Raw genomic sequence first — 10,429 nt, forward strand, 5'->3', positions numbered from 1 at the left:
CTACTGGATACTGTGAATGACAATTCAGGAACTCCTGTTCGCACCGCATGTAGCGCAAAGAAGGAGGCGTAAACACTGACAGAGCTAAGGTAGCCAGCGAGGTAAGCAATAAAACAGCACTACAAATGATTTAATCAACGTAAATGATATTCGTGTAGATTTGAAAAACGACACCGTGTCAAAATGAAGAATTGCAGGGAAATCGGACGTTTAGTCCGGTTTCTTTTGTAAAAACGCACGGGTTTTGTTTGGTTTGAATAACTGTGCATCGGGTTCTCGCTCCGGCCTGCTAACGTTAGCTCCTAACAACGACTTTGGTGTGTGCGCCCGGCGCGGGAAATGTAGTTTTTATGATGTATTTACTTTAATATCCATCGGAAACAATATACGGCAAATCTATTTTGCAATAGGGGTCGACCCACGTCTTTCTTACTGTGCAAATAAGCTTGGTCGTCGACTGAACCGTGCTTCTTGGTCGTGGTCGTGAGGTGGTCTGTGCTAACATGTGCTAACCAGCAGCCGCACCACTGTCTCGCGAGTAACGTTACGCAGAAAAGTCAACGTGACTAGGCCAGCGTTAGCGTAGCTTCAACCTTTGGCATTTGATTCAGTTTCAGCCAGGAATCACGGTCAATACAGTCTTAAAAGTTATTTTTTACGCAGAATTAGCCTTCGAGTTTGCTAATTTAACAGATGCTCATCACAACACGATGGGATGGGACTGCCCTCTGGTGCTAGCATTCTAATTTAGCACGCAACCCACGACATGCTTTCATGGCCGTTTCTGTAACGTTAGTAGTCTGGCGTGTAAAACCGTGTTACAATACATCGAAAAATAATCTTAACTAAAACAACTCTGTATTACGAATGAAACGAGCCTTGATGATGCCACAGGAAAAGCATATTTCATTTACTATTTAGTGAATTAGTATTATGTAAGACACGAGTTGAGGCCCTTGGGGCATATGAGTGACCATTATACAAAATTAAAGCAACAAGTTCACCTTTGCAATCTTATTCAAAGGTGATTTAAATGCCATCGACCACATTTTTTTTTCAAACAAAACCATAATTTGGATACTCATTAGGATTAGCTTGATTACTCATTAACTCACATTCTTCCCGACTTCATGTCTTTAGCACCGTCAGCAAACAGAAGTTTGGCTTATGGCGATCCCAACATAATTCCATTGAGAAAATCATGTAAGTTAGCTTAGTAGTTAACTTAGTTGTAGTTTGACGGCCAATTATGATAGACACCAGCTGAATAATGTACTTTACCCCCTTTTGTATCATCATAGATTAGATCCCCCTGTTAGTCATTATGGTAGTCTGACTCCTGCAGACCTTGTGTGTAAGTTGTGTAGTATCATGTGACTTCGGAACAAAATGTATGTCAACAATCATTGTACTCTGAAACTATTTGTAAAATGATAAACATCAGATACTTATTTGCAAAGAAATTAGACATTTATAAACCTGCACCAGCATGGTTTTTTCAAATGTGTGAATAAGGACATTCTTGAAGACATGACACATGTCTATACTAGCTGCCCCTTTAACCCCCCCCCCCATATAATCAGCAACAGCTGTCAATGTACAGTTTCTATAGCTTTTAATAGTTGTAATATGTATTGACAAACAGGTTTCCAAGCCACATATGACATAGCTAAATATCTGTTTGTAAGTTGTTGAAACAGATTTTGCCACTAATGACTAGAGTAATGTGCCAGTTAATGGTTTCAGGGATCAACAGCATACTAATCAGCTTAATTTTAAAATGAGGGGTCATCTTCTAAGCTTCATTGAGGCAAAAATGCATTCATATCCCCCTTATATATCCTACCAATTATTTCCTGTCAAAAGCTAATATGTCATGTGCAATAGTGTTACGGTGTAGACTGTGTGAATTCAAAGGTGCTAGTAAATGTATTTCCACTCTGAATTTGGATCACTAATGGCATGTTTTTGTTTAGGTAATGGACATGAGCAACAGCAACGATTGCTACCAGTGTGGCCGCTCCGGGCACTGGGCCAAGCATTGCCCCACTGGTCAAAGTGGTGGTGGTGGTGGTGGTGGCGGCGGTGGTGGTGGTGGTGGTGGTGGCGGCGGCGTCGAAGGTGGTCGTGGCGGCGGTGGCACACGTGGACGTGGCGGCAGTGGCGGCAGGGGTCGAGGACGAGGCAAGGGTACTATCTACTACCTAGGCCACACCTAGTATAGGATCATTATCACTCTAACCCATATTATTTTGCACTAAAGACATGTTATTCACCTATGGCTGTTTTGTGGGGTTATGGTTTTTGTACAGCATTCCCAATGAAACACTCATTTGTGGACAACCCTTTGGGGAGTTCAAGCAATAAATGTAAACATTGTCTTTTTTTCATCTTTGTATACCAAACTGTCTTTCATTACAGAGATGTTCTGTTATCGGTGTGGAGACCAGGGACACATGGCCAGGGACTGTGACCAAACTGAGGATGGTGTGCATTGCAGTTCTAAATTCTTCCATTTCAGTTCTAGTTGGTTGGTTTGAAGTGGTGTTCTCTTACACCACAGTCACCGAAGTTATAACAATATTGATTACCACGCTTCACACAACAGTAAAGTATCCATACAACTTAACCTTTTTATATAGGACAAAACTTTTCTTGAAACGGTAATGGATTTGTCAATAAACTATTTCTCCCCCCCCCCCCCCTTTTCAGCGTGCTACAACTGCCACAGGAGTGGCCACATTTCCCGGGATTGCAAGGAGCCCAAAAAGGAGAGGGAGCAGCTGTGCTACAACTGCAACAAACCAGGCCACATGGCCCGTGACTGTGAGCATGCCAACGACCAGAAGTGCTACTCCTGCGGTGGGTTTGGTCACATCCAGAAACTTTGTGATAAAGTGAAATGTTACAGGTGAGTTAAGTCCAGACTTCTTTAGTTACTTAAGTTTACTCTAAAATAAGTTGTCCTAATTGAATAAGCTAACGATTTGTGTCACTTCTAGGTGTGGCGACATTGGCCACGTTGCTGTGCATTGCAGTAAAGCCAGTGAGACTAACTGCTACAACTGCGGAAAGGCGGGCCACCTGGCAAAAGATTGCCCCGAAGAAAACTGCGCATAATCAGTGCCCTCTGTTGCCCCTCCTTTTTTCAGATTGATGGTTGGTTGTATTATTTTCTCTGAATCCTCTTCACTGGCCAAAGCTTGGCTAACAGAGGCTAGTCCCAGGCCAGTGAGCCTCTCGACATGTAATACAATGAAAGGGGTGAAAAAAATCTTTCTGCATTCAATACAAAAATGTTTTAGTTCGGTAGCGGTGTTATGTATAATGCTTTGTAAAAGAACCCCCTTTCCAAGCCACTGGTTATCAGAGATGAATAAATGGGACTAAACATATGAGAATCTATAGGACCTTTGAGCTTGTGAAAGTAAGCCTCAGTAATATGAGATAGAAGAAGGGAGTAAATGGAAACTGAACTTCCATGTAAGGTTATTTTGGTTTGTTTTAGTGGGATTTGAGTTGGCCAAGAGGGTAATGACATGGAAACTGTTCATAACATGATGCATTTCAGCCCTTCAAGCAGCTAAGCGGGCGATAACAAACTACATGTTATATTGCTACGATATAAACATTTTGGAGGTATTAAAAGAAACGTGTTCTTTTATAGAAAATCTGTTTACAATTTCAATATCACTTGGTAGTCCAAGGTAGACTTTTCCTTTATAAATGGCTTTGGAATTTTTTTTTTTTACCTTGGCAAAATTTAACAACATGAACAGTTGTAAGTAAGAACAGCAGAATTAGGAGTTATTTGGGAATGAAAAAATGTTTTCACAGAAATCAAAATGTTATTTTTGTACAATATCACTTAGACTACTGTATAAATACCATTTGCTTGTACTCAGTTTTTAAGTCGGAAGGAAAGTGCAACTGAAGTCCTAGAAAATAGAAATGTAATTTTAAACTATCAATAAAGCTGGAGGAGCACGGGGAGGTCTTGTCTGACTACTTGATTTCAAATGTCTTGCCTTAACAGATTCTACTATATTTTTTAAAATGTCTACATTTTTATATAAATACTTACTTGCTTATTTATCTCATGCATTCTACAAAAACAATGCGTGTAACACAAAAGATAATAATTTATTTAATCCTCAAGCATGTTGGCACTGCACCTAATTGGCAAGTCATCTGCAGAATTAGAGCTCAAATATCCGGCCACATTTTTTTCCTATTTTCTTTGCATCCATTACGTGTGTTCCATTTACAGAGCCTGTTGAGTGAAAAGGGGTGCAGGGATGTCTTCACAGCGCGCGTCAGATTTCACAGGCAAATTCCTCGAGGTTCTCTGCAGCAAATGTAGCCGCCCTGAGACACATTTATTGGGAGACAGCTGCACGTGACTGCGCATGTCGTTACGGTTATGTGCTGTACAAGTGAAGCCGAATGAAATGGAGAATAAGATCTGTAGCTTCGGTTGTCTTCGTGGTGTGCGAACAAAGAATGACAATTAAATATATATTCATAAAACATGGACTATGCGGATCAATGAGCTCGTGTTTCTGCAGCCGTCTCCTGTTATTCATCGACATGCTTGTGCGTGGAAGAAACAGAAAGCTCCACCTCGATGTCTAAAATGGCAGCGGGGGTTGCAGTGTTTCAGATGCAGCAGAAGCTCCACATCTCCTTCCGCCAAAGATGCAGGAAAAAGACCCTCCTCATATGACGTCATCGGGTCTCGCCGAGTCAAATCATAGGCGAGAAAACCTCCGAGGACGAAAACAAGCCGAGCAGCCAGCGCGGCCCGAACCAGCCGGCTCTTATCCTTCATGCCGGGTCGTTTTTCAATTACATACAGTTTCTCTTTTAAAACCCGGTGCTAAACAAAGGAGATGAGGGGACTCCTGTCTTTTTACCGGGGCCTGTGCTCTCCGAGTAACCATCAAGCCAGACGCAAAACTGGGATTGTCGGTTCTCGGTGCGGGTTTTGCGGAACTCAGTCAAACAGCAAGGTACGGTTGGAGCTGTTGCTGCGACTTTTAGGCTAAACAATGCGTTGTTGAAAAGGCGATTTATTTTGTATTCGTTTCAGTTTTTGTTGTATCAAATCGTCGTTGCATGCCACTCTGATGTGGACGCGATGGAATAACAAGATCTGCAGGGATAACAACAGATGTAGCTTACTGTTTGTTTCCCCCATGAGGAAAAACCAAGCGCAGATACACCACGGTGTTCACAGTTAGTTTTTCTTCAGCCCCAGTGACCGCAAACACATTGAGGAAAACATTTGTTTACATATATATCTAGATCATTTTCCGATTATTTGTTAAAGTTTCAACCCCCCCCCCCCTCCCCCCCCATATGTAGCGCTATGTCATACTAAAATCAGTCCCTAATAGTAAAATGACACTGAAATGTAGAACAATACCGAAAGACATTATCAAAAGTACATTCAAATCATTTCACATTTATGTAGAAAAAGAGCATTTTACTTCTTGTACAGGGTTATAAATGGTTAATTTGCCATTTTGAGCCACATGATAGTAGGCCTATACATTACAATGTAATGAATAATTTCATCCCAATTCTGTTCTTTATCCTCATTTTGTGGCTATTCCTATGTGTAAAATAAATAAAGGCTGCACTTGTTGGATTCATTGCTTGCTCTTTGGCTGAAAAAGATGTTGCTGTTCTTTCTTTCTTCAGCCACAGCCAAGATTTGGGCTGTTGTTTGACATAGATGGCGTGCTGGTTCGGGGAAGGATGCCAATCCCAGCTGCAAAAAAGGCATTCGAGAAGTTGGTCGACTCTCAGGGAAAATTTGTGGTGCCAGTTGTCTTTGTCACAAATGCAGGGAACTGCCTGCGACAAACAAAAGCAGACCAGCTCTCTCACATCCTGGGAGTAGCTGTGAGTTATCTAAGTGTTGAGAGAGTTTGTTCTGTCTTGAATAAATACTCCAAAACTAAATTCTGGTTGTCCCCTATCACTTCTATTAACCTCTTCTCACACCTACTCTATTCCCAGATTACCCAAGATCAGGTCGTCATGTCTCACAGTCCCTTGAGGATGTTTACAAAGTTTCATGACAAGTGTGTGCTGGTGTCAGGACAGGGTCCGGTCCTGGAAATTGCAAAAAAGTATCCTGGAATTGTGCTTTGTTGTGTTTTTTGCTTACTATTCATTGACTAATAAGGCTAGCATATTACTCGTCATTGTCCTTAACTCTGTCTTTAGTGTGGGCTTTAATAATGTTGTCAGTGTTGATATGCTGAGGGAATCATTCCCATTGATGGACATGGTGGATCACAACAGGAGACCCAAACTGCCGGTAAGATATTGAAATCTTTTGCAGAAATAGATGACAATAGTAGAAATATCACACGCCTATATTTAGTCATAAACAACAGCACATGTTAAGCTTCTCTTCGTTCATTACAGTCCAATCCTGTTGGCAATCTTCCCATGGTTGAAGGTGAGCACATGTACCACTTATTAGCTGTCAGCCTGTATTTTAATTATCATTTATATCAAAGGGATATAATGTTTGTCTTTTATTTCCAGCTGTGATTCTGTTTGGGGAGCCGATTCGGTGGGAGACACACCTGCAGCTGATAATTGATATTTTATTGACCAAAGGTAACCTCAGCAATGTTCACCAATCCCAACAGATGCCTCACCTCCCCCTGCTGGCCTGCAACATGGACCTCATGTGGATGGCTGAGACACATTCTCCCCGGTAACCAGTGCTGTCACAAAAATACAAATATTTAATATAATAACATTGACAAGGAAAACACAGTCTTTAAAGAGTCCAAATGTAAATATACCCCTCTGCTTCCCATGATCCCATTTCACTCAGGTTTGGCCATGGGACATTTCTTGTGTGCCTGGAGAACATTTATAAGAAGATAACCGGCAAAGACCTGAAGTACGAGGCGCTCATGGGAAAACCCAGTGAGTTGACTTACCACTTTGCAGAGTACCTCATCAGAAGCCAGGCCATGGAGAGGCAATGGAAACTCCCCGTCACTTCACTTTATGCTATAGGGTAAGACACCATGTTTTTGTCTGTAATGCACATTTAGTAAAAGCATATGAAATATACTAAGAAAGCAACCACACATTTTCACAGTCTGAACACAAATGTACATCTAAGTAATGACAGAAGGCAGAAAGTAGTACCAAGGATACTAAAACCTGCCACCTGACTTAGATGACCAGTTATTGAAAGGGTTTGTCCTCCCTTTATAACTTAAGTTTGCAATTTTAACAAACTAAAAGACTGAGGAGTTGCTTAATTACCACAACTCTTCTCTTTCAACTGCCCGCAAGCATTATAGTCATCATATCACACCTTTCTTTCAGAGCTTGCAAATTTCACTTCAACTTTTTGTCACGAATGTTCCTGTTTTGTTGTTACAGCGTTGTTTTTCTTGGTGGAGCAGCAGAGAAACTTCTTGAATGCATCAGTATTCTGGCTATTTCCTGATCTCTTCCCTCTCTGCCCTCTTAGGGATAACCTAATGACTGACATCTATGGCGCCAACCTATACAACCGCTACCTGGACGAGAGAGTTGCTAGGAAAAACCCTAAAGCCGTTGCTAAGATGGTCTCCGCCACGGGGTCCACCACCGCTCTGCCCCAGGTGGAGGAGAGCCACAATCATTGGGAAAGCGAGCTGGCGTTGCCCTCTGCCACTTCCTGTAAGTCTGTCCTGGTCTGCACGGGGGTCTACAACCCCAACGAAGAGGTCCCGCCTGATTCCAGCCACTGCATCAAAGAAACCGTGTTCCACGGGCACCGGGACTTCAGGTTCGACCCCGCGCTGGTGGAGCCAGACTGCATCGTGCATGATGTAGCGGACGCTGTTGAACGCATCTTTGATCTGGAGAAGTTTGTGCCTCAGTAGAGTCGAGGTCCTATCCGTAAACAGGGTTATATGACATAACATATAAACCTGTAGGAGCCTAACACTGTGGACATATCAACAGGGCATTGACAAAATATGGGTCCTCTTCTTAACTGTCAACATTAAGAACAACTTTAGACAAGTTCATAATGTAAGTGTTACTGTCAACTGCTTTTTTATATTATTTTTGACTTAAATTACTTGTTTGGATTAAGGAACGATTTAAGGAACTGCCTTATTTGACCCTACGAAGTATTTTTTTAGATGATAGTTACGTTGTAGATAATTGAAAATTCCTTCCTGAAATCATCCTATATTTATTATAAGAATTTAACAGTGTTTTTAAGAAGCATATTCAGATAACGGTTTACCTTTATTCTGAAGGTGAATTTTTATTATTCCATTTTAAGACATTTATTTACCCATTTATCTTGGAAAATCTATGCGTGTATATGAGATTAATACATGTACTGTACTGTTGGATTTGTAGTATTGTCCTCTAATAGAAATGTCTGTCTGCATTTTTTGTAGTTGTGAGACCAGTATTTGCACAAATCATCTTTGTTGACTGTTACCATACCTTCCTGCCATAACCTGTTTATTATAAGGTCGAATATTCTATATCCAGAAACAAAAGCTACCTGGAAATGTATTAAGATTAAATTCCAATACGAATCAACAACTGTACCGTTCCATATCTGATCATTTACAGTTTTTGCACTCATTGGAAATACCTTACTGTAAGAAAATACATGGAATAGTTACACATGTTATGCATACTGTCTCTGATTTTTTCCAATAAAAAACGACCAACAACCTATCACAAGTAATCAAGACAATGATCATTCTCAGTTAGCGCAGTGTTTTTTTTTTTCAAGATATACACTGTCATACATACTCAGCTAGCTCAGTATTGAGTCATGGAGTGAGATCAGTTGTAAAGCAAATATAACATGCATAGACTGATAAGTATAATACATTCAGAGGGCAAAATAGTCCTCATTACTCTTATATCTCTAATTTGAGCTTATTTCTGTTATCAACTTGCAAAGATACTTTTTTAAATGGGTAAGTCATCATGTTTTTATTTGTAGCCTTCCCTGCTTTTATAAGTAAACTAGATTTAGGTTACAGAAATAAAAATCAGTTACCTAGAAAAAGTCTCAGTTGAAATGGCTGTGGCCGTTCAGCATTAAAACAACTTTATTGCAACAAACAAAGACAGTCGTTGTGCTTCCGTCAACTCTATTCTCCTCTAGTGTTTCAATAATTCCATTATAGTAGGTCCCTCAGGTAGCCTTTATCTTTATAGTGTGCTTCTTGTGCAACACTGGCAGTAACTCCATGTTGATGAGTGGTTTTTCTAGTTCCCCCGCACAAATGAGAGAATCCACAGTGACCTCCAGCGGTGCAGTGTGCAGCCTCCTCCTGTGTTTAGGCCTCAGTGAGCGCAAAGAGTCGGCCTCCAATCCTAAATGTCTCTCACAAATGTACAGTGTGAAGCTGGACGTTTTTGCTAGTCTCGAGCTCCACAAAAGCAGAAGAATGAGGAAGCATAGCATCACTCCAATCACAGTGTTATAAGTACTATCAGTACAGACTGTCAGCAAACAGGAGGAGAAGTATTCATCGCTGAGTTCAGTGATGGCTTTCTGAACCACAGAGTCTGGGCCGGCACATATCGGCTCCTTTAAGACAACGGCCCTGTTCCTCAGCAACCAGCTCCTCAGGTATTGGATCCTACAGTCGCAGTGGAAGGGGTTTCCTGAAAGTGAGACCTTTTTCAGAGCAACCAGTCTGTCAAAATGGCCGGGAGACACTGAGGTGAGCCGGTTGTCCTGAACATGGAGCTCTGTGGTGTCTGAGGGCAGAGTGGGCAGCTCCACCAGGCCTAAAGAGCTGCAGTTGACCTGCAGACCCTCAGGAAGGAGAGCTGAACACAGGCAGGGCCGACCAGTGGTGTGTGCGCTTGATGTGGCCCAGACCAGGAAGACAGCTAAGATTAAACTGCAGAGCATCCTGTTGGAAAGGGAAAGAGTATTCCAATACTTTCACTGTCATTTCCAGTTGAGATAATAATAGGAGCAGGGAGGATTCCTAGAGTGCAGCACTAAGCCAGTTGTTATATTGGAGAATCCTAAATAAAAAAAGTGATAATTAAGATGTGTATTAGAACAAGATAACGTTTCTTCAGAATCTTGATTTATTGTTTATGTCAAAACTGATTACATCCATTAGGTGAAATTAAATATATACATCTTTTAATCAAGAGATACAGGCAAATGACAAAGTGAATGATACATTCCTTGTTTTCTTAAGTTACACAACAAATACACACCTTTTATAGTCCAGCCAACTTGGAACTTACCTCCTGCGGTGCCAGTCATCCTTAAAATATAATTATGTGTTCATTGTTTTAGTCCGTTTGTTGCACAGCCGATACAGAGCGACGTCAGTATGAGGAACGCACCAATAACACTGCACGATTATGCCGCATTCACTGTGAAGGAACCCCA

The 10,429-nt window shown here is 41.3% G+C and overlaps 2 protein-coding genes and 1 pseudogene across 8 annotated transcripts; 2 read left to right on the forward strand and 1 right to left on the reverse strand.

The window, feature by feature from the left end:
• Window positions 1-3,993, forward strand: cnbpa (CCHC-type zinc finger, nucleic acid binding protein a). 4 transcript variants are annotated; one of them, XM_010786528.1, is made up of 5 exons: window positions 1-101; window positions 1,977-2,190; window positions 2,422-2,487; window positions 2,713-2,911; window positions 3,039-3,993. In XM_010786528.1, the coding sequence occupies exons 2-5, from the start codon at window positions 1,980-1,982 to the stop codon at window positions 3,118-3,120; spliced, it is 558 nt and encodes a 185-aa protein (XP_010784830.1). In that variant the 5' UTR covers window positions 1-101; window positions 1,977-1,979; the 3' UTR covers window positions 3,121-3,993. The 4 variants fall into 4 exon arrangements, with proteins under 4 accessions (XP_010784830.1, XP_010784826.1, XP_010784828.1 ...); XM_010786524.1 differs by having other exon boundaries at window positions 2-101; window positions 3,003-3,993; XM_010786526.1 differs by having other exon boundaries at window positions 2-101; window positions 1,977-2,184; window positions 3,003-3,993.
• Window positions 3,994-4,357: 364 nt separating this feature from the next.
• Window positions 4,358-8,719, forward strand: LOC104958744 (cat eye syndrome critical region protein 5-like; annotated as a pseudogene).
• Window positions 8,720-8,761: 42 nt separating this feature from the next.
• On the reverse strand, window positions 8,762-10,376 carry gp9 (glycoprotein IX platelet). Of its 4 annotated transcripts, none has more exons than XM_010786529.1 (2): window positions 10,252-10,376; window positions 8,762-9,932 (listed from the first exon to the last, which is right to left on the reverse strand). In XM_010786529.1, the coding sequence occupies exon 2, from the start codon at window positions 9,929-9,931 to the stop codon at window positions 9,203-9,205; it is 729 nt and encodes a 242-aa protein (XP_010784831.1). In that variant the 5' UTR covers window position 9,932; window positions 10,252-10,376; the 3' UTR covers window positions 8,762-9,202. The 4 variants fall into 4 exon arrangements, with proteins under 4 accessions (XP_010784831.1, XP_010784832.1, XP_010784834.1 ...); XM_010786530.1 differs by having other exon boundaries at window positions 8,762-10,050; XM_010786532.1 differs by having other exon boundaries at window positions 10,282-10,368.
• Between the last annotated feature and the right edge of the window lie 53 nt (window positions 10,377-10,429).

Source organism: Notothenia coriiceps, unplaced genomic scaffold (genome assembly GCF_000735185.1).
Source record: "Notothenia coriiceps isolate Sejong01 unplaced genomic scaffold, NC01 NC01_scaffold00029246, whole genome shotgun sequence".
NCBI classification, from domain to species: domain Eukaryota; kingdom Metazoa; phylum Chordata; class Actinopteri; order Perciformes; family Nototheniidae; genus Notothenia; species Notothenia coriiceps.

What these genes read in the sequence shown, in the direction of transcription:
- cnbpa (XM_010786524.1), top strand. Translation starts at nt 1,980, where the DNA reads ATGGACATGAGCAACAGCAACGATTGCTACCAGTGTGGCCGCTCCGGG. An exon ending in GGGTCGAGGACGAGGCAAGG is followed by an intron (nt 2,191 to 2,421) that starts GTACTATCTACT and finishes CTTTCATTACAG; the next exon opens with AGATGTTCTGTTATCGGTGT. An exon ending in CTGTGACCAAACTGAGGATG is followed by an intron (nt 2,488 to 2,712) that starts GTGTGCATTGCA and finishes CCCCCTTTTCAG; the next exon opens with CGTGCTACAACTGCCACAGG.
- gp9 (XM_010786529.1), bottom strand. Translation starts at nt 9,931, where the DNA reads ATGCTCTGCAGTTTAATCTTAGCTGTCTTCCTGGTCTGGGCCACATCA.